At 35.9% G+C, this 24359-nt stretch overlaps 1 protein-coding gene across 1 annotated transcript in view; it reads left to right on the top strand.

Annotated features, from left to right (window-relative positions):
• The window catches only part of LOC101738478 (uncharacterized), an 87666-nt gene extending 63372 nt beyond the window's left edge, over positions 1–24294 (top strand). Inside the window, exons 3-5 of the mRNA XM_038010622.2 lie at positions 15828–16084; positions 20483–20660; positions 21284–24294. Coding sequence (XP_037866550.1) covers positions 15828–16084; positions 20483–20660; positions 21284–21601 — 753 coding nt within the window. The 3' untranslated portion in view covers positions 21602–24294. The remainder of the gene's footprint in view (positions 1–15827; positions 16085–20482; positions 20661–21283) is intronic.
• The last annotated feature ends 65 nt before the right edge of the window (positions 24295–24359 follow it).

The following is a 24359-nucleotide window of genomic DNA, read 5'->3' as shown; positions in this document are numbered from 1 at the left end:
GCCCACAAGATTCCGCCTAATCCGGTCATAGAAGTCGTCGTGGCCTAAAGGATAAGACGTGCGATGCATTCGTATGTAGCGATGCACCGGTGTTCGAATCCCGCAGGCGGGTATCAATTTTTCTGATGAGATACGTACTTAACAAATGTTCACGATTGACTTCCACGGTGAAGGAAGAACATCGTGTAATAAAAATCAAACCCGCAAAACTATAATTTGCGTAATCACTGGTGGTAGGACCTCTTGTGAGTCCGCACGGGTAGGTACCACCACCCCGCCTATTTCTGCCGTGAAGCAGTAATGCGTTTCGGTTTGAAGGGTAGGGTAGCCGTTTTAACTATACTGAGACCTTTAGAACTTATATCTCAAGGTGGGTGACGCATTTACATTATAGTTGTCTATAGGCTCCAGTAACTACTTAACACCAGGTAGGCTGTGAGCTCGTCCAACCATCTAAGCAAAAAAAAAAAGATTTGTGAAGCTCTGCTCTTTCTAGGGTCAGTGTTACCAGATCTTTTCAAGCTAGCTGAGCTAGCTGGATCAACTAAATAGCGAATAGGTAGGTAGAAAAAGGACTTCACCAACCAATGCGCAGCGACTTGGCTCTGCCCTTGTCGTCGTCAGTAAAAACTTACAAAGCCTCTGAGCTGTAAGCTACGTGTCTTCCCTGCTTAGATATTTTTGTTTTAAAACAAAGGTCGAAGATCTTTTAGTTCCGTTTTTTTTTTCATGAATGCTTTCGTTCTGCCAAATTGCCGTTTCACTATCTTTACCCCCTCGAAGATGTTCATATATCGGTGTATGTATAGTAGTATATTTCTTTTATTCAGTTTATACTCAGTTGATAACATTAGTTTTATCCAAAGGACAATTTTTCAGAAAATTGTGCAAATCGCTGGTTTCTGATGTGGTATTTATCTAATTAGAACGGGACGCGAAACTACAACAAACGGAAATTACTGAAAATTTGCGCGAATAGGGTTGTCACTTTTGTATTACCAAAGATTATTAATTTTTACACTCATCTAATAATAATAGCAATGCTATTATTGTATTGCCTTCGAAGAAAAACATGCATTCCACCCTCCTGATTTTAAATGATCATAGCCAAGTCACTGCAATCTGGTCAATTTGCAATGAGATTTGCTGATATAGTCCTTAGCATGGTTAATAAAAAAAAATGGTTCAAGTTAACTGCTAACAAAAAAATCGAAATAAATTACAGTCAGTGTCTACCCTAGTTACAATTGAGTTAAGCGAGTATATAGTGAGCAAACATCCGCTGATTACACGTGCGAGCGCGTGCCCCAGCGCCGTGCCTGCCACCAGCGAGCCATGCTGTTGACGACTCATCAAATCCGACTTTATCTCAACTGTCGAGGTTTTTTTTTGTTATTAGTTGGGAAATAAAATTTAAATGAAATATGTTATATTTAAACGGCATAGATTTGATTCATTAATAAATGTTGTTCTGTTTACAACCAATTTTTTTCAAAAAACCCCTAAAATATTTAATGTATGGTGTTTTCCGGAATCGCGAGATATTTGAAATGGTCGTACAATTAATATGATACCGGCTTAGGTTTTTTGAATTTGGACTGTCGCCACAAGTGTACGCGGTCGTTCAGGCGAAATTAAGATCAGTCGATTTTTATTTCGTCAGTAGCATTACACAGGACGCGCTAAATTGGTTGAATTAGGTGTGACGACCGACGGAAATTAGGAAATGGGAAGCACGCTGCATCGTGGCGCTTTTTGTCAACCGAATTGTACAGGGCCGGGCTAAGCATGCTTTAAGGAGGGGGTCTAAGGGGGTCATTCTCTTACATTCATAGATTGATAACGGAATCTATACTTTTTTGTCTGCGTGACAATCTGTGTGACTTTTACTGCAATTATTTCTGGTATTCTGTAAAAATGAATAAAATAATGTATTACTTAAGTAGAATAGTAAGAATTTTATAATTTACAGTAAGAAGTATGTATGGTTTTTTATGTCTCGGGTGCTGCTACTTACTCTACAAAAGAACCTTGGAAACGTTTTCATAAGTAAGACAGTAAGTTGCAGCTCGCAAGAGGCATGATTATAAGAGGTTCAATGCAAGAGGTTTTTTCTGGGCGAATTTTAATAGCTACGATATATAATAACTACAATTACTATTTTTAGCCAGTAATAAATTTTATCATGTTTGACAATAACCAGGAAATGACACTATAATACAGTTATCGAATTAGGCCTAGCATTTATTTTAACAACAAACAACTACAACAGAACGTAAAAACATAACTGAATAGAAACAATCTTAACCATGCGAGGTCTTTTCAACTTTTTGTACATAAAAAAATGTTTGATTTACTATTATGATAATGATTTATCATTGGCTTGTAGAATTATAATGCATCACCTATACACCTTATTTGTTGTTAATTTTCCATATAAATAGATATAAAATAAAAGTCTATTCGCGTGTTCAGGATTTTAACAAAGTTCATCTCTGTGTTCAAATTAGGTAAATGTTTATTTGTAATTATACAAATTACAGAAATTTATAGACTTCATTGCTGGAATAATGAAATCCTGATTTGTACGCATTTCTTTAGAAAATAGGATTAATGCCATAGCCATCTTACTTATCATGAAACGACTATCTGAAAACCTTAAAATCTTACACATCATTGACCAAAAATGTAAACCAACAACTGGGGGCTTCAGACCCAAACGACTCCCAACTAAAGTACGTCCCATTATTATTAGAGATGGAAGAGTTGTACTCCTAAATCACAAATTAGTTCATCCGGTATTACTCGTATATGTTACTAATTATCTACTAATGGTCGAGATTTGACGCATTCTAAGTTACGTTAGAAGAGGACTTATTGCCTACATCCTTTGCTTATTATTAGATTGTTTGTAATCAAAATTATAGATACGTAAGACAGTAATAAATACGAGAAAGTCGTATTAAATTCGCTGTAACTATATTGTCTGTTAAGACGAAATATTAGTATTTTATTTTCGACTTATATATGTATGGATTATTCAGATTCGCAAGCTTCTAAAATACCTTGTAGCGAAACATTTGGTTCAGTCAGGCGCATGCGCGACCGAAGAAATCTAGGCGGCCATGATCCCCGCCATTTTTAACAAAAATGCATTGTACTTTTTTACTTAAAATAAACATTTTATTATTTTATTTAGAGCCGTTTTTATTTAAGCGTACTAAAATCTTTAACTTTGTTTCTGCTTGATAGTGTACCAAAGAAAACTATTAAATTTTCGAACCGGTCACGGGTACATTTCTTTAGGTTTTCGCAAGTGTAAACTAAACTATTTCTATGTAACGTTAAGTATTGAGGAATGTATTGACATTGATAACGTCAAGAGTGAGGATGTTTCAAATCGCTCGCCTTTTACATTCTTCAAATTGTAATGTTGTACTTTGGGAGGTGTTAAAGGAAAACGTCTTCTTGTGTGTATTCCATGTTTAATAATCATCTTAATCCTAGTTTACAATAATGAAGAAGCCTATGTTTCTGGGCGGTCCGCCTTATTAGGGGGACATACGAGATTACACCTATTAATTATGTTATATACTAAATGCTATACTAATACTATGCGATGCTATGCTATAATATATAAGTATATACACTTCAAAATGCCGTCTTCTAAATCCACTACAGATTGAAACAAAGGCCGGAAGCTGTTAACCACTCGTGCAAGTACTGCGTTCTCGTACTGTATTAGGTAAGATCGGCAGATGTGCTCATGGTTCTTCTCATATTAAATAGTCACCGGCATCGCATTATGGTCGGCATCATCCATAAGATATAACATGGAAATGCGTTGGCCTAAAGGTTATATGGTAATATGGTATATCGGCTGGCTTCGCGACTTTCACTGGTGGTAGGACCTCTTGAGAGTCCGCACGGGTAGGTATCCACACCCCGCCTATTCCCGCCGTGAAGCAGTAATGCGTTTCGGTTCGAAGGGTGGGGTAGCCGTTGTATCTATACTGAGACCTTAGAACTTATATCTCGAGGTGGGTGGCGCATTTACGTTGTAGATGTCTATGGGCTCCAGTAACCACTTAACACCAGGTGAGCTGTGAGCTCGTCCATCCATCTAAGCAATAAAATAAAAATAAATATAATTATATGGAATATTCTAAAAGTGGTTAAACAATAATAAAAGATTTAATTGCGTTTTCTGTACAATAACAATAAAACACCATTTAAAGCCTTTGTTTTCCTCAAATTATATTACATAGTATTCTTGGATTAAATAAAACTGAACTCGTCTTTTTTCTTTATGACAGAGAGTTCAGTCAATCTATACAAGAAAAATATAAAAAAAAAAAAAAAAGTTTTATATAAAAATTACATTAAAAAGGTTTTCTTTACAAGTATATACGTATTTCCTCAAAAATTTGTACTTGCTTGCGATATTGAACACCGGCAGAGTCGCATTGCTAGATACGAGTAGAAGGCGCCATAAACTTCAGTCAATTTCAAAACTCAATAATAATTATACTATATTTACGAATCAAAATGAATTCGCCAAAAAAAGTTTAGGTCCATAGGTTGATCTTTTGTTGTGTTCAAAAACGATTTTCCGGTTGTTTCTACGCTAATTGATGCAGCCTTGGATGTTTCCGCGAGAACGGTGAATCGAAGCGACTTGTTTTAATTCGACGCTAATACATCAAATGGTTTGTGTAGTCAGAGAGTCGATAATACAATGTCTAATTTGTGCTATAATATTAGTTTTGCCAACTGCTGCTTACATTATTATTAATTTAATTTTCTCTAATGCCAATTCAATGTGATGTAACATGTTAAAGACTATAATTAAAATTAATTTTACGGTTTAATCTCACCTTTTAATTATGTCTACGACTGGCTACACAGCGAATGAAAATTTACGGAAAAGATGAATTGATATAGAAAGGATCAATTGAGTTAATGAGATTGTTTTGTTATTTAACCGGTAGTTAGGTTCCGTATGTAGAAACACTAAAACAGCAAGCAAATCTCAAAGTGGGCAATCATACTGCACCTTATTGTACTTATTAATTAATTTATTTTTCCTTACGTATTCGCTGGTAGCCTAAGAGGCTATTTTAGCTTCGCGCGGACAGGTAGGTGAGCTGAGGGGTCAACCTGATAGAATCTGCTAACACAACCCCTAACTAAGAGCAGTGCCTCGCAGAATCTATCATCAGATCGGAGCTGCGACCCACTGAGAAGATCCGGCGAGAAAATCAGTGGGCTGTGTCTATGGGATGCTTATTTACCACATATGAGTCCCGTTAACGCCTTCGGTACATTTGAATATCTATGCCAATAAAAACATAACACTAACCTGAACTAAAGCGTTAAACGTTATGTAAATGTCAAAGGTACGAATCCACTTCACACTTCCCACGTGTTCTCAGTTCAATCTGTAGAGTTACGGCATAGCTGTACCTTGGAGAAATTAACAACTCCAAGAAATTCCGAGGGTAATAATCTAAAGCTAGGAGATTTTTTTATGATGAATAAATCGATCTCTAAATTAGTATTACGTTGTGTTAGTATCTTGAAATAGCCGCAGTTTTTTTAGGGAATTGGCATACGTAAATTAATAGGTTAACATATTTATTTATATAAGTCAAATTGTATTTTAAAAAAAAATACAGCTTTGTTAGGATACATTTACAAAGCGTTTCCCTCTTGAGTTGTTACAGTACTTAAATAATAATAGTGTTAATGATGTTCATTATGAACATTTTGAATTTAAAGAGCTCCAAATTAGGACGACCATAATTGTAGTTGATGGTTGTAAAAATGTTTAAATATACTTACTTGGCTAAAATAGTAAAATGTAGTTATTTAATATAAATATAAGTATATAAGAATAGTTATTATGCAAACACATGCTACGAGAAGTTTCACACAAAATATAATAATCAGGCCAGTCCTGATTATTATATAGGTGTCATAGAAATCTAGAAAAACGGTTTCGCATGTTTTTTTTTTGCTTTTTTCTCGAAATTCACTTTTTGCACTTTTAACGGCCTTCTTCCGTATCAGGGAAGAATTGTGAATGCTTACACGAATAAACCTTATATATTCCTAATAATTCACAATCGGAATGACTCACAATAAAAAAAGAAAGAGAAAATTTGTGAGGAAACTAGAAAACTAATTTTTCTAGAAGCCAACTATACATTTAGCGCCATCTATGATGTGAACCTAGAACTATATTTACCGCCATCTATGAACTGGCTTCTTGAATTAAAATTAAACGCGTGACGCTTTTAAACGCGGGAAGATTCAAAATTCAAGCGTTGCTTTGCCAGGAACGGCGTCACTATAGTGCTAGCCCACTGAGTTTCTCGCCGGATCTTCTCAGTGGGTCGCGTTTCCGATCCGGTGGTAGATTCTGCGAAGCACTGCTCTTGCTAGGGTCAGTGTTAGCAACTCTCCGGTTGAGCCCCGTGAGCTCACCTACAAATGTTAGGGTGAAGCTGAAATAGCCTCTCAAGGCTATCAGCATAGGTAGGAGTAAAAAAACTATAGTGCGACTATTTTTTTGTTTGGAACAATTTCGAACTGTTAGACTGCATTTTTCGAGATTTGTCACAGTCCATAACCAATATGATATTGGTATTGCGTAATAGAATTGTTTTGATTGCGGTTTGAAGTCACTCGAACTTCATTGCCACCATTCGGTGAATTTACGTACATAATAATTATGTATGTATAATCAAAATATCGCCGTCTCGTTTGATAACACTAATATTTTTGAGAAACATAATATTAATTAAGTCACAGCCATCGGGTATATCGTCGCTGTCAAACCAAAATCTCCTATGTGCAAAAACTCTATTTTGAATTAACGAGTAAAAACATTTTTGAATAAAACTTTATAAGAAGGTGAATTTATAAGAACTATATCAAATGAAAGCTACAGATAAATATTAAAATTATAGACACATAGCAGTTTTTTTATACAGTAGATAGGGCTGTGAACTATACGAAAAGTTAAAAAAGTAAAAATCTCAAAAAGTGCACATAGCAGATTTTGGTTTGACAACGACGATATGCAGAAATACAATATTTTTCTTACAAAAATTAGGTAACGACTTGTAGAATAAAAAATTTTATGCAAAATTACAAATTCTCCCATGGCATTAAACAGGAATTTTGACAATAACCTTGTAACCTGACGTACGTGACTGATAGCGAAGTGGGACGGTCGGAAACGACGTTACACAGTAATTACATATTTACTCGGCATATCTACCCTTTGCTTATTTTTTAATATTCAACAGCTTCATTCTACTAGTAGCAAAATATTACTGATTTTCAATGCATCTTAATTATACTAGTACTTTTTTAATTATTTATTGCTTATTTCGGTGGACGAGCTCACGGCCCAGCTGGTCTTAAGTGGTTACCGGAGCCCATAGACACCTACAACGAAAATGCTGCCACCTACCTTCAGACATAAGTTGTAAGGTCTCAGTTTTTTTATAATTACAACGGCTGCCCCACCCTTCAAACCGAAACGCATTACTGCTTCACGGCAGAAATAGGCAGGGTGGTGGTACCTACCCGTGCGGACTCACAAGACGTCCTACTAACAGTAAAATCTTTCTCATCCATCCTACATGATTACATATATTTTTGTTTAAGCTCAGTCCTTCTGTTTTAGGGTGGTTACAGGAAGGAACTTAGGGACATCACATCGTGTATGATTGAGCCCACATTAAGTCCTAAGCTCGAAGCCTCAATTGTATTATATGATGGTAGGGCTCTTCAAACTGGAATGCAAAACTGCTTTGTGATAGAAATAGGCATATCCGAATTAAGATTCTAAATTGCAATAAATCAATGTAAAAATGTACCGTATCAGTGGTTTTAGCAAGTTTATCCTTCTTCTTCCTAATCGTATGCTCTTGACAGAGTGGTCGTGGTCATGCATCAAAATCCTGCGGCATGTTTCGTAAAGTGAGAGCAATCATTTATATTCATTCGAGTGAGTCACAGGTTTTATGAGGTCGGTCCATCGTGTTTATTAGATATCAATTATATTTGTTGCTAAACATGGTATATAATAATAGGTATAGAAGAAGCAACGTGGGTAGGTAGACTAACGACCTGTTCAAGGTCGTGGGAATCCGTAGGATGCAGACAGTGTAGGATCGTCCGTAGCGGAGAGGTTTATGGAGGACTTATGTCTAGCAGTGGACGTCTGTGAAGAGAGAGAGGGAAAGAGAGAGAGAGAGACAGAGATCTGGTTGAACCGGTTGATCTACAGTACGATTGATATTACTTTTCTTCAATTGGTAGAGCTTCTAATTTTAAATAATGTTGGTGCCGCATTCCTGCGGCGTCCGGCGTTCAGTTTTTGCGTTTCCTTTCTATGTGCGATATGTGTAGTTTATATTTAAACCGTAAGTCGGTAGTAGGGCATTTTGTGAACCTAGAACAGTTAGGACGCTGGGGGACGGGAGTGAAGGGGGAGATGCGCTCCGTCAGAAAAGCGTCTGCTTCAGTTGAGTTCTGTCTCCTCCGAGGTCTAAATTCAGGTATTGAGCGATTGAAGGCTTTAGTCAATTCAATTCAAAAAACAAAACCTTTTTCATATCTATCACTTCTTATTTCTACAATATTTAGAATCCAGGTGGTATCTATGGTAACTTAATGGAATTAAGTTGTTTGCCAATTTGTTCCAATAAAAAATCTTGTTAGCGTGCCTCACATACATAAACCATAATAAGGAATTAATGTTTTTTTATCCAGCACAATATCCTCTACCTACAAACTTATTGTTTTGAACAATACATTTGTCGCATTCATTTTAATCTAAATACAACCTACACATAGAGCACATTCGGACGGTTCAAGTTCATCTGAATCGTAACGAAAGATGGCCACTGACAACGTTGCCTTTCCATTTATAGGTCCTGCAAAGCGACCGGTCTGTGATTAACTTTGCCGTAAGTATTATAATGAAGTAACGGGAACTAAGACGTTTTTACTTTTAAATCCATTACTAGCTGTTTGAAGATCGCAGTAGCAATCTTAATATAAATAATCATAAGTTATACGATAAACTAGCAAACCTAAGCGAGAGTGCTCAGCCAGTAGGTTATGTCAGCTAATTGCTGACGTGCATGAGCGACGCTAATCATTATCAGGGGGGCCGTATGCTCTTCTGGTTATAAACGCAATAAAATGTGACGTTGCGCCTTAGATGCTTTTAAATATGAGGGTTTTCATTCACATAAATGAAAGCTATAAATCAAACGAACAGAAAGATTGAAATTATCAATAATAAGAGATTTTTTGTGTTTTTATTATCAGACTAACGGCCCGTTCCGGCTCCGCTCGGGTCTTTAAGAAAAATTTCAACGATATTTGACGTTGTTTTATTTTTTTAAATAAAATAACTCGTATTGCGGCATAACTATAATAGTTCTACAAAGTCGTAGTACATTATTTTATTCTATCATCAATAGTTTTCGCAAAGCACGCGATGTAGAGAATATTTTAGGTATTTTTTTACACTTTGGGTTACATTATTGGAGTTTTGTTAGGGATCCCTATTTTTTTTCAAAAAAGATTATAGCCTATGTCACTCAGGAATAGTGTAGCTTCCAAACAGTGAAAGAATTTTTCAAATCAGTTCAGTAGTTTCGGAGCCTATTCAATACAAACAAACAAACAAATCTTTCCTCTTTATAATATTAGTATAGATAGTATAGAAAGAAATATTGAAATATCTAATGAACATTTATTCACTAATTATTATTGTGTTAATGTGGTTCATATTTGCGTTAAACATAGCGTCTTCAAGACTAAAATATCTGATCGACGGAATTATCTTAATTTGATTGTAGATTTACATTTACGTGAATGCGTTATTAAATTTCGATTTCACAATACAAATTAAAACGTTGCGCTTATTACGTAAATTAAACAAAGCTGTGCAGAAAATTATAAATTAATGATAAAAATTTAAATCTAGTTAATTACAAGGTTGATGCATTAATAGTTCGTACCTATTTCACGCACTCGTATAGTTTGCAGCTAATTCGTGTGTGCTATCAACCCAACCGCGGAATAGAATTAAAACGATTCCCTAAAATAAAATAAAAAAAACACCAAAATGACGCTACAAACGGAAGCCGGCCAGATAATCTGATCGAGCCGCGCTATTTAATATAATCTGGTCATTTCGAAGGAAGTCGTAAATTTATAACGAACGACAACATAACAGTGCTGTGACAATGTTGTGACAGTATTTTTAATATTTTTGAATTTGTTTATGTACGGTATGCGGTTTTATGATCGTGCGCGTAAGTGGAACGGTAAGCTTATGGAATATGATAATGTATTCGGTAGGGACTTCCTTACTGGGGGAACTGAGCCCACCCACCTGTATCTGGTAGCACGAAATGTCAGACCGTATGGGCAGATACCACCATCCCACTTGAAACTGCCGCAAACTATTTGCGCGTTGCGGCCTTTTTTTATTGCTTAGATGGCTGGACGAGCTCACAGTCCCTGGTGTCAAGTGGTTACTGGAGCCCATAGACATCTATAACGTAAATGCGCCACCCACCTTGAGATATAAGTTCTTAGGTCTCAAGTATAGTAACAATGGCTGCCCCACGCAAATTATAATTTTGCGGGTCTGATTTTTATTACACGATGTTATACCTTCACCGTGGAAGTCAATCGTGAACATTTGTTGAGTACGTATTTCATTAAAAAAATTGGTACCCGCCTGGGATTCGAACACCGGTGCATCGCTCAACACGAATGCACCGGACGTCTTATCCTTTAGGCCACGACGTCTTAATGGCTTAAATGGTATCTACTACCACCGAATCACAATATTATTGAGACTTCATTACTAGCTACTTCGGGCTTCGGTAATCATTTATCACCGGGTGGACCCTGAATTTACATAAGATGCAAAAATCTAAATAGTAACCTCTTATTCGTGTCATTTTATAAGGTATCAGTTTACAAAGTATTAATAATTAACTACTATAACTTGATCTTTAACATTGCCCTTGGCAGCTACGGGCCACATTATACGCTGATGATTCTGTCCGCCAGTTTGAAGCTGGTAAGGAAAAAAAATATATAACAGATACTCCCTCATTGAAATGGTCGAGTGCACAAGGGCGCCGGAAGTGCAACCCTTACCCGAGGGTAACCTGACTCCCTCGTCCGGTCATTGACATTCCCAGGAACCGTATTATTGAGGCATGCTTGTCGCGTAGTTTCATTGAACATTTATCGAGCGGTGAAAGGCTATTTGGTTTAAGCGACATTTCGGTTAAATACGCGACATTTACTTCGTAATAATTAAAGGTCCGTTTTATTTGGTATTAGTATCAAGAATTCGATGTTTTTAATTGAGCTTCAGTTATGTTACCACATTCAAATAGCTGAAGAAGTTTTTCAATTTATATGTTTTCCAAATTTTAAACTTTAAATAGTTCGCCTGTAAAGTTCCCAAGTGGCTATAATGTTTAGGTAATGTCCCTAATGTTCCAATATGAAAGATAAACACTAGATACTAATGGTAAAAAATGAGATATCATATACATGTAAAGAAAAACTTTTATAATTTAAAACCTTTAAAACTCTTTAGTTTTAAAAAAGATTTTTCTTAGACGGACCTCACCTGTCTGTCATTGGGTGGAAAGAGAGTTCGGTTTTGTATAGTATAATAATACTGTTTAATTTTTATATTAATTTTAAAAGAAATTAAGGGCTTTAAATGTTGTTTTCTTATTATATCACAGAAAACGCAATTAAGTATATTTTAATTGTTAATTCATTGTGAAGTATTCCATATCATTATATACATATACCAGAAAAACAAAATATTATTCAAATAATATTTATAATAAATAAATAAAAAACAACTGATTTAGTACTTAATCTCTTGTCCCGTAGACGAGCTTACGGCCCACTGGGCTGGTTACCGGAACTCATTGATAACCTCAACCACCGCCATCCACTTTGAGACATGAGGTCGAAGTCTCAATTGTATTCTATAACGGCTATCTCACGCTTCAAACCAGAACGCATGACCATGTCGATCACTATGTGTTTATTGCGGTCCTGCTGACCGATGCCAATTTTTATAAAGTTCTTTGACAAAGTTGGATCACGTGCATTTCCAGAAAAAAAGCTCAAAGGAAGGTAAAAGTATATGGCTTCTGTGGTAGCATATGCTGCTAACACAATATTAATCTTAACCGATAATTTTAATCGATTTTAGTAAATTTAATCTAATTATTTTAATAATTTTTATTGTCGTAAATGCCAATAGAAAATAATACTTTATTGTAGTAAAGAATAAATCTAATTTAACATTAACTAACATAAATAAATGCGTTCGTTCTTAACTACAAACCCAATCCCGAAACTGCTGTTTGCATAGTTGCGATGAAGCTCTTATTTACAGCAATCCTTTTTTGAGCGTTTTTCCGTAGAGCTCTCATGAATTGACAATGAGACTTTTCTTATGATCTTGATTTAAGCCACATGTAGTAGTGGTGAAACATAGACGCAACTAGTGCCAGGCATAAAATTCAAATAAAAAATCGATAAAAAAACATATCTTATATCTTTAAGCGAGCAATTCATGTAGGTATATAAATATATATATAATCTTAATCTCGGAAACTGCTCCAATAATTTTCATGAAATTTAGTATAGTCCCTCTATTTCGGGGGCGATAAATCGATCTAGCTACGATTTATTTTCAGAAAATGTTGTTTTATTCGTGTTTTCAATAATCAACTTTATCGATAATTTTGAATTTTTCTTAAATAGCCATTTCATATTTTATTATTATTCTGTCGGTAAGATCGAAAAATATTATTCGTATTTCATCATTTTATCAATATGTAATTCGTATTTAAAATGTAATTTAAAAAAAATCATCATTCATCCGGTCATTATCTTATGTTAGCATTAACTCGACAACCGCTTCCTACTGTAACAGCATTTACACGCTGACTGATCACTGACCATACTTCCCAGTTCCCGATCCAGTTCATGCTGACACTAGTCAGTTAGTTGTTCGTCGGTCTCTTGACAGTGCAGTCGACGCCATGTCGGCACCGACTCCCGCGCCGCGCATGCGCTTAGCGTTACACCCAGATAACATTCATGTGAGTTTCTTTATAATTATAAGTGAAAATCGAAAGACAATATAAATTAATTATACTGAAAATAACGGACCAAAGGTCAGGTAGAAATTATTGTCACCCGAAATCAAATAATCCGTTCAAATACGTCGATCCTATGAAGATAGTGTTCATAAAATAATTTTGGTAAATAAAACAATATAGTGCAGGTGAAAAACAGTAATCATAAACTATTTTTGTGGTCTATTTTTTGAAAACAGTAAAATAAAAATGAAATTAATCAGTAGAGGTTTCGTACATTATGTCTCAGATCCACGAAACCTCGGATAAATACTGTACAGTTTTATTTGTATATACTGAACATCAGTAATCCTGTCCGGGATCAACAATGTTCCTTTTTTTTATAGTGTCGTTGGTAAGAGTTAATTTAGTACAAATCCGGATACGATTCGGGATGAATATTAAAATTTTATTGAAATATTTGGTTAACAGATTATAAAATGTTCGCTTTTATTTATTTCTTAGACGAGTGAACGCGTTCACGGCCCACCTGGTGGCAAATGGTTGTCGGAGTCCATAGACATCTACATCGTAAATGCCGCCACTCATCTTGAGACACGAGTTCTAAGTATCTGTTCTATAGCACAACACTGCCCCACCCTTTAATCTAGTACAATCTGCTTTGCGGCAGAACTAGGCTGGGCTGTGGTAGCAACCTGTACGGGTCAGCAAGATATCCTACCACCAGTAAGTTTGCTTGGGGCGGTCGATCGTCGGATGTTCGTCAATACAATTGCTGCTAGAAGCGGAAAGTAATACGGTGCTTATTAAAATGTTTTTTCACTAAGAATTTAAAATATTTACCGCAGACACAGATATAACAGGAAAGTGGTACTGGAAATTGTTTTCAAAAATCAGATCGAATTATCAGTAAGGCGATCTGATTTTATTACGTTATATATTAAGTAAGTACTTTAAAACTATTAACTAATAAATTGAATCCTTGATATATTGTGTTTTATAGTAGGGCCATCACACGATTCGTTTTTCATGGGTTTCTGTTACATTTCCGATACCCGTCATGATAACAAGATTAATTATACACAAACTTGTAAATGCGATTATAAACTTTAAACATGATAGGATATAAATATCAAAATTCAACAAATATTTTAGCGTAGTCGAACGAACATATCCATTCGTCCATTGTTACTACATCAAGTCGTATTAAAACCTTCAAGGTCATTTGTTGATTTTTCGTATTTAAATAAAGAATTAATCTATTATACTCTATGGAAACAGACAAAAGCTACAAGCTATGATTTTGAGTAGGGCTTTTGAAATATCTTCAACGTAGAAACACATATTTATTACAATTTTATAATTGAAACTATAATATCAGTTGGTTGATTTGTCTTTAAATGTAATAAATAGTAATATGTACAAACAAAAAATTTGAATTTTAAATATGTCATATTCTTAGGCAGCGGCTTGGCTCTTCCCCTGGCATTGCTGAAGTCCACGGGCGACGGTAACCACTCGCCATCAGGTGGGTCGTATGCTCGTCTGCCTACAAGGGCAATAAAAAACAAAATATAGTCAATAGATCATAAAAGCCACTATCAGTTATTCGCTTCACTCTTCTACCACGCAATAAGTACAATACGTCTGAAAGAAACAAAACAACTGCAGAATTAACAACTTTTATTCTAATGATTCCCGTTTCGTGTGAACTTGGAATAATGTTTGTTTGTTATATTCAAGAACGTTGTTTTTTGGAACGGCTTGCGGAGAATATAATGGAAGTGACGTGGGAAACAGCCGCCTAGCCGGCTAGAACACGATTTATAACTGCAATCCTTACATTCTAGTGTCGAGTCTGGTAACTTAACATTAGGAATAAAGAGTATTTATTGCACACAACAAAAGACTGTTCGCTTAGAATGAGATACAATGGTATTATATAAAATACAGAGATCTATATTCAAGGTGTTTCAGCAGTCGGCTTTTGCTTTAGTTGTACATATTTTAAATATATGTTGATGTTGTTAAAACCCTTCTAGTTATTTGGTTGTTCTTTATACAGCTGTGCTCCTTCAAATAATATTATGTTCTTTTCATAGTTTGTTCAAACCTTAATAATTACAATTTCATTTTGACATCTCACATTTTGCGTATGTATTATTGCCTGCTATAAAGTTACTTTATTTCGATTCTGACTAGATTATTATAAGGGATACAAATACATATTGAATAAGTAGGCTTACAAATGGAGAAGGCTCTCAAAAGCCGCAACCAAGCAATAAGACATACATAACCACGACCACTCCGCCAGGACTGTACGACTGAGAAGGAGGTTTACAAATAAATCTTACTCGTTACCGGTAAATCGAGTTCATACAACCTTTAGTATTGAAACAACAGTTCTTCTATTCTTCACATTGACAGTGACATTGATCTCGACAGAAACAGTAACGATTGTGAAAATATCGAAACAACATACAATACTCTAATATATAATAATGTCATCATCATCAGCCTTTATCTGCCCACTGCTGGACATAGGCATAGAATAATGTGTGTGACTGTAAAATTGAAAACACCATTATGATTTTTAGCTCAGACACGATTTTAAATTTTGTTGTTTTTTTCTTTCAGACAACGATAAAAGTGTACGCACGCTGCCTCCGTCCGGATATCGAATACAAGACATTGTCAGTGACATGGGGCACTAGAGCTCAGGAAGTCGTCTCCACGCTGCTGGGGAAGTTTAGGATGAGGCACAGAGACCCCCGGCTCTTCTACTTGAGTATGGAAGTGAGGGTCAGGGCGGCTGGTCTTCGAACTACGTTGGTCTTAGACGACGACGCCAGGCCGGCGGCACTGCAAGCTTGTCATCCAAAAGGATATTCTAAGTAAGTGTCAGTACGTAAGTGATTTGTGAGATAAAATACTAGATATCTGCTCGCTTGGGTAATGCATTTAGCATTTATTGCTTTTCTATGTTCGTGAATCTGTAAATCAGCGTGGGTAGATTTTTATTTGCAGTACATTGCGCTCTGTGTGTATGTAAGTTTAATCGAGTTATTCGACCACAACTTTTTCGCTACACTAAAATATTAGATGGCCAGGCATGACTTCCGCCGCGGAACAACAACTAACAACCCACACATAAAGCAGAATTATTACATACAATTATAAAAATATTTTTTAGGAATTATACCGACATTTTTTTTCAGTATTAATTTTTTATGGAGAGAAACATGAACATTAGGTATAGTCCATTTAAAATTATCAATAAGTACAAGATCCCTTTCTGTTAGGATTAAGCGCAGTATTATGTAATATTTATGTAGGTACTTATTTAAAATCCGGGTACCAACAAGTACTGAAATTTGAAACGATCAAAACATAATAAAACGCAATTTTATTGGACTTTTAACAGCTCCGAGAGCTTTAAAGTGCTTTCTAACCATTGAACCATTTGAAGAAACGACATGATAAAAAGAGGGTTTTATAAAACAAAAGCATGGAATGAAGTTGTTGAAGTTGTTTCTAAAAATATAATTAAAAAGAACACGGTATCTCTGATTACATTCTCTTCTATTGTATATTGTATATTAAATTCTCTTGCTCGCAAGTGAATTTAAATATTACGGTGAATATGCAGAGATACGTCCCCAATTGATTGTACTTTATGTATGTACGTATTATAAAGGACAGTATTAATTGAAGTATGTTTATTAATGAAACACAATAAGATATCAAGAGCAAATGCTGTTCAAAACCAAACAAGTACAACAAAAAAATTGAATTGCTAACTGCCTCTTATTTTCGTTTCTTTCCTAGAAATTATAATTTGTTAACTAAAATTTCGTATTATAGAATTGATTCGACACGATAGATAAATGACTGATTTAATGAATATATTTGGTTGGTCATCACAGTTGACGACGCGGGACCACCGGCCGTCGGTGACAAAAAAAGATGCACTTTTGCCCCTCCGTCCCTTTCCGGTGTCGACTATTTTTGTACACAAACACACCGGCCAGGGATATATTCAGATATACATATATTTTGTATATCATGTGTATCAATGCGGCGTTTGGAGGGCTTTCGAGTTAAAAATATAAGTATTTATAACTTTATACGCCTTGGGTTTTTTGTTAAGCTATGAGCGAAAAAAAAGTGTGTGTGTCCGCTCCGACGCACGACTGGAGTTTACTGGATATAAAAAATTAAACGAAACAATACGAGAAATAGTTCTATATTACGACAACACGATACACTACAGATTATTAACAAATTAACGAGACACAAAACAAACGACTAACAAATATATGAAAATACAATAATGAGAGAAACGCGCGATCAGTACGAGGCTTTGTGGCGGACTGCCGGCGCAGCAGCCCGGCGTCACGCATAACGCATTTCGTGTGACATGCTAGTACGATTTTGGTCCCCATAATTTTCATACCCTGGGCCTATATATGTAAATCGATTCTAAAGGAGTAAACTCCAAAAAAACAGTAAAATTGAATATCGAAGTAATGGATAATCAAAATGCATGTTATAGTTTAATTAATTGTTCGAATATTAATGGCCCGCAAAAAAAATTCTTATGTTATGAAAACCCACAAACAAAACTAGAGCAACAAGAAGATGATTCCGAAAGGGAATCGAACTCCGAGGGTACATACAGCATTAGCGTAACTTAGTTTGATTTGTTTTTCGTTTAAAAGTATACGTTCCACTCGTGAAGTATTATTATTTTCTGAGAACACATCATTCACAAGTCCGTCCCTGTTTTGAAAGGCAATAAAAACAATAAAAAAGTCCTCAGCCAACTCTTTATTCACCGTATGGATCGCGTAGGCCACGTGCTGACAGCCGCTACGAAAACAATGTAATGGACTGCGCATGGACGTCATATACACTAACGAACCCTGATTTTTACCGGAGTAACGAAAATTAAAGGAGGTTTATGATTTTAGTAATGTACGTACATCGCAACGATCAATGATACGTCTCCATTGAAATACCGTTATGCAGTTTTAAATCAATATCATTTATTTTTAAAGCAAACCAGCTACTGCGTATGAGATGACCGCAATTCTCTTAATTGTTCCTGAATCCTAAAAACATCACATTGAGAATTCCTTTAGAGAGGTTTCAAAATAGGGTCAAGGTTTAGGTCAGGTACTTACTAGTCATATGATGTCATCTATTTATGAGACTGAAATCTAGACATAAGAATTAGTAGTGATAGGGCGTATTGCAAGTCTGAGCGCGGAGGGGCCGTCACTCTATCTGTTTCTGCCGCGAAGCACTCATGCTTTCCTTTTTAAAGGGCGGGATAGCGGTTGCACAATATGTGGCTAGTTATTTAGTCTCCTTATTAGCGGAAAACTTTCACTCAGAATAAATAAGTCAAACACTATTTCAAAAATACTTATAATGTTTTAGATGTATGTGTACAATATTAAAATATTAACAAAAGGCGAAAACGACGCCAGGCACAAGATGATACTAATTATACTCAAATTATGATTTTATGCTATACCTAAATCGGCGTGCGAATCTAGTTAGCTGACGTAGGGTGACACCTGTGCGTCAGGTTATTCCGATTGCGCCAATGATGCCCGAGGGCAACTCAATATGCCAGTGTTGCACGCTACAAATAAAATTAAAACTTCGCTCTTGTATTTCATGGTGGGTGGAAGTAACCACGGTGTGACGGGCTCCGGTATCTATCTATTTTACACCGGCTAGCCTGCGAGCCTAAGCAATAAGCATACGTATAGCCCACACACAGCCAATAATAAAATACATTTGCATAATGCCTTTTAACTAAATAGTATCTTACACGTTTTGAGCTCACCTTCGTACTTGCTGTTTTAAACGTAAACAATAAATTACTACGCACTTTCTGTTTATACGAGTAATAAACCCATAGACACAATCCACTGAGTTTTTCGCCGAATCTTCTCAGTGGGCCGCGATTTCGATCCGGCGGTAGATTCTGCGAAGCACTGTTTTTGTTACGGTTACCGTTAACGAATTCTCTCAAATTGAGCCTGTGAGCTCATGTACCCGTCCGCGCGTAGGGGGAATAGTCCCCGTAGGGACCACAAATGACCCCATACCAACTAATAATCATATGTATGTGTTAGCGGTAATTATATTGCAATGATGCTACGTCAGTCTTGGGATTGTCGGACTGTCGATAGCACGTTAAGTTGTAATCCCAATACACGTTAGTCACTTAACTGAACACGTGTCTCATTAATCCTTGCCCGATATAGAGACTGTAGAGACTCAACACCCCTAACGCTACCAGCGAATTTGGTAGGGAAAAAGTTACAATAAAGAAGAGTCCTCTGCTTATGACGTCAATGGAAACTCGTCGCGGGGCTGTTTGTAAAACCCCATTAAGGTATATAGAGTTTGTTACGACAAAAGCAATCGTACGAATTTATAGTTGTTGTTACACGTTAAGACTTACGGAGTCGTTTTGGAAAATTTTAATATGTATTTATTTTCCTTACAACGGATTATGACGGTCGTCATAAAAAAGGAGTCGTTTTGGAAAATTTTAGTATTTATTTTCCTACAACGGATTATGACGATCGTCATAAAAAAAAACTAAATTAAAAGTGTTCAATCTTGTGAGATGAGATACTCTGTTAGTGCTAAGTCCTCTACTAATAGTTTTTTTTTTATCATAATCAACTTATCTCGTCTGATGAATAATGAAGTGTTAATAGATAACTAATAAATAGATCACTTAATGGTCTAGTTTAACTTTCGAGAAACTCCAGAAACTGAAATAAAGAATATAAACTCGAATGTAATTTGTAACGTTATATCACACACTACACAACAATGTACAAATAAGCGTATTGTTCATATTAGTCACACCGATGGTAGTGGTTATTGAGTCTGATTACGATACTTTTTTATTTCCTATAATAAACCGTTACTTATTAAGGAACCACACTGTTGGATCTGTTTCTGTCGCGAAGAAACCCTATGATTCGATTTGAAGAGTATAAGCCGCTATGCAATAGGATTGAGATTTCGACCTAATGTCTTAAGGCGGCTTCACCTATTAACGCGGTATATATTAAGTAATGTTTTTATATAGCTATTAAACATTCGCTGCCTGGGCCGTGAGCTCTTCCTCGTAGCGAAAGCAATCACAAAGTAACTTAATTTTATTCATAGCCTTTGCTTATGATCTCTTTGAAACCTCGGAGGTGAATGGCAATTTTGTTGGCCACCAGAACTGATTTACCCCTTTCTCGTTACAGATTCTCGCTGCAGATGCGTCCCGGTGGTCTGGTGAAGATATACGACTCGGCGCTGATGTCCTCGTCCCAGTACAAGTGCATCCTCACGAGCGAGCGTACAACAGCTGACGAGCTACTGGCCATTCTGTTGCATTGCTACGACTCGACCGAAGGCGTCGAGCGGTTCTCCTTGTACGAGGTAAGAGTTTCTTATACGTTTTAGTTTACTTTGGAGGTACATATTGGGTAACTGGTATTCATCATTATCATCAGCCTTTATTTGCTCACTGCTGGACACATGCCTTCCCCAATGCCATCAACGCGGTCCTCCGCCTTTCACATCTAACGACTTCCCGCCGTGCGCACTAAGTCGTCGGTCTACCTGGTTGGAGGACGCCTGACGCTCCTGGTACCCATCCGTGGCCTCCATTCGACTTTCCTCCCCCACCTGGCGTCACCGGTTCGTCAGATGTGACCGGAGTCTTTTTTAAATTCGGGCTCTGCATATACATATTAGTTTTCGTTTATAATTTTAGGTATCCTAGTAAATGTCATTTTTGGTCGCTTATTATAGAACACACCGGAAAGCAATCTTCCCGTGAAAAAAAAACTTCGTCATCACAAAAACTGTTCGAGTATAATAAATAGTAGCAAATAAAAGCTTTGAGTGTAGCACATACACGATACTGCTAACAATAGAAATTGAATACGAAAAATAATTAATTTGTCAATAAGCTTAGATTTTGCATACCAACCAACTCATCGTCAACCTGATGTTACAGGAATTCCACGGAATTAAAATTTCTAAATGTATTTTTCCAGGTGTATCCATCACAAGAATACGAGCGAAAGCTCCATCCAGACGATCTGCCCCTATTGGTGCAACGGGCCTGGCCCCCTGAGAGCGACTGCCATTTCCGTGTGCGGCGGAACCCTCGCGTACCCCCTCCGCCCCCCGCTGCCTCCGTTGGCACCCCACATGCCGCACACCTCGCCTCCTCCCTCCCATCACTCGATGAACCCTCCCGGGCCCTCTCTGCGCTGTCGTTAGAATCAGACGACAAACGATACAGTCCTGTATACAAATTCCCAAGCATAACATATTGCCAGGAAACAAAAAACGATTATCTATACATTTGATCTTATAAGGAAATGTTAATTTGGTATGTAAATAAATTCTGTAAAGTGTAAATATTAATGGGAATCGTGTGAAACCAAAGAAATGTTGCTAACGGTATGCTTAAGGTCGATCGAGGCTGGTTCTGGAAAATGTTCTTGTTCTACTTGAAGGAAATAACCGCTGTAAACATATGAAAATTAAATTAATTGATTGATTATTTCGTGGCAAATTAAATATCTAGTAATGTTTAATTCACATAAAATTCAAACAAATCAACATGATAACAACATTATCTCAAATCCAGTAACATTAAATTGCACGCACATTTTATTATATTATGTGTTGAATATATAATTAATTTTCAATATTATTCTTCATCCTAGATCTAGTCGGGTTAAGTATTGCAAAATCGATTTACTTCTTGGTTTGATGAATTGGATTTCATTTGATGGACATTTGAATTCGAAACATTTTAGAACGTTTTAACACTGGAATGTTTTAGAAAGAAAAAAAAAACTATGTAACATACATTACATACTACAGATAAGACGGAACTGAGATATCTACCATACATACGGTGTACTGCAAAAGTGCATGGATAGCACAGTCAATACCGTATGAACATGTAGCGCCATCTGTTATTAATACGGTATTACTAATCAGTGGCAGTATTATTTTCTTGAGAGCGGGTTGTACTATTGTATAGTTATATTAGCTGTTGTTTGTGTTGCGTTATGTGTTTATCGCTATTTAAAATGTATCGGTAATTAGGTAAAAAACAAGACTAGATTAATATCGGATAATCGAGTCGTTACCTAATACTATGCATGTAGTAAATGAAACACTAACACCATCTCGTTTGTTTTTATTATCTTGGATTCTAGTGTTCATAGAATTTTAGAGCTCAAGGTATCCGTGCAATTTTGCAGCTGACCGTACACTAAAAAACCATAAATCAGCTTGCTTTGGTCTGTGTGCTTAGTACGAGTTTTTTAACGTTCTCTATAGCGTAAAAGTTAGCCCAATTTTGTATGCAGTTGGAACAGCGCCCCTAGCGGCAAACGTAGGCAAACGATCCCATTCCATACAAATATGAGCTAACTTTTACGCTGTCGAGAACGTTAAAAAACTCGCACTAAGCACACTGGTCCGGTAATAAACTTAGATTCATCGGCACGTCTCTACCCTAATGCTAGGTGCAAGCTATTAGTATAGTACTTAAAGTATAGTATTTGGCGATATTAGAACAGGTAAATCTTCACTAATAAAATAATACGGCCAGTTTTTGATGTTTAAAATGTATGAAAAAGCCTGCTGTGACTGTCGCGCTATTCCTTTGACCAATCAGATTTTTTTATTCTACCAGGGATCGCCTGTTGATTGGTTAATATATGAATACCTTAATTAGCGAATCTATATTAAAACGACGACTATGATTTTATTTTATTTTAAATAATAACTGTTTTGGAAACCATCCATCTAATCTAACGAGTTATGGCGAGCTTATTGTTATAATTAGTCGTATCAATCAGAGTATGATCATAGTTCTCTCAGCACGGATACATATTATTTGTCTGCCTATATGGCTCAAGAAAGTTTATACTAGATTTAGAACACGGCTGGGAATATAACCAACAGTGAATACTTTCCCTGAGTGTTCTTTAATTTATCGCTGAACCAATTCTGAGTGTCGATTTTCTAATGCACGCCCTACACCTAATATAAGCCAGCGGATAACGTTGTTGTAAGTATACAGGCTGTTTGAAAACTATGGTTATATCAATAAAAGTGCTTCTATGATTTTGAAATGTCGCGAGCATAACAAGAGCTTCGTTTATCGAAGTGTAAGTAAGACAATTAAAATTATGGTTACTAAAACGGCAGTTGTTAATGCTTGGCTTAGCAAATTAGTATAGTTTTCCACTTTACGGTGTACTACTGACGTACGCAAGTAATCGAAGTGAGGAGTCAGTACGTCGGTATCGCCGTAAACCAAGGCACCTCATAAAGCAATCATCCTCATAAAATATATAAATTAATAATTTTGACATGTGATCATAATATTACGCCTGCTGTAGATGTCGCCAAGTTAAATGACCTTTTTCTAAAAAAATACAACTAAAATTCGCTGTTCCGTACAATATATTTTATGTATGTATTACATATTCCTCTTACCGTTTTGTTTATATTGTAATTTATTTAGAAATAATAATTGTTTTTGTTAAAATAAAACGATTTATTATTTCAAAGTTTTAATAATCGCGTTGTCATTGAAGTCATCCTCACAGCGCAATAAGAGAAGAGGTTAGTTGGTATTAGATTGTAACAAAATGGTTTTAACTTGAACATAGATCATTAAATTTTGTTTTTGATATAACTGTATACTTAATCTTTAGTAACACCACCTAATTCTTGCAAATGCTATTACCGCCTATAGAAGATTCATGATCGATGTAAAAGTTAACAAAAGTTAAACAGCTTAATTTATGAGTACTCTAATAATCTGTGCACTAAAGTTGACATTATTTGGAATTGTATATATTTTAGTAAGTAGTCTAATTAGCTAGTAGACACCAAAGAGGTCAATGTGGGAGATAAATATTTATATGTTATAATATAAAATAATTTATTGAGTACAGATTTAAGCTGTACAAAACATGTCAACGAATTTATCGGAAGCACGTCTATAATAAAAGTCAGTTTTCAGAAATAATTGAATGTTTTATTTTAGTTTTTTCGTAAGTTCCATTTACTTCAATTACAATTTTGATTTACTTG

This window comes from Bombyx mori, chromosome 4 (assembly GCF_030269925.1).
Source record: "Bombyx mori chromosome 4, ASM3026992v2".
NCBI lineage: Eukaryota > Metazoa > Arthropoda > Insecta > Lepidoptera > Bombycidae > Bombyx > Bombyx mori.
This window is presented reverse-complemented; position numbering and strand designations above follow the sequence as displayed.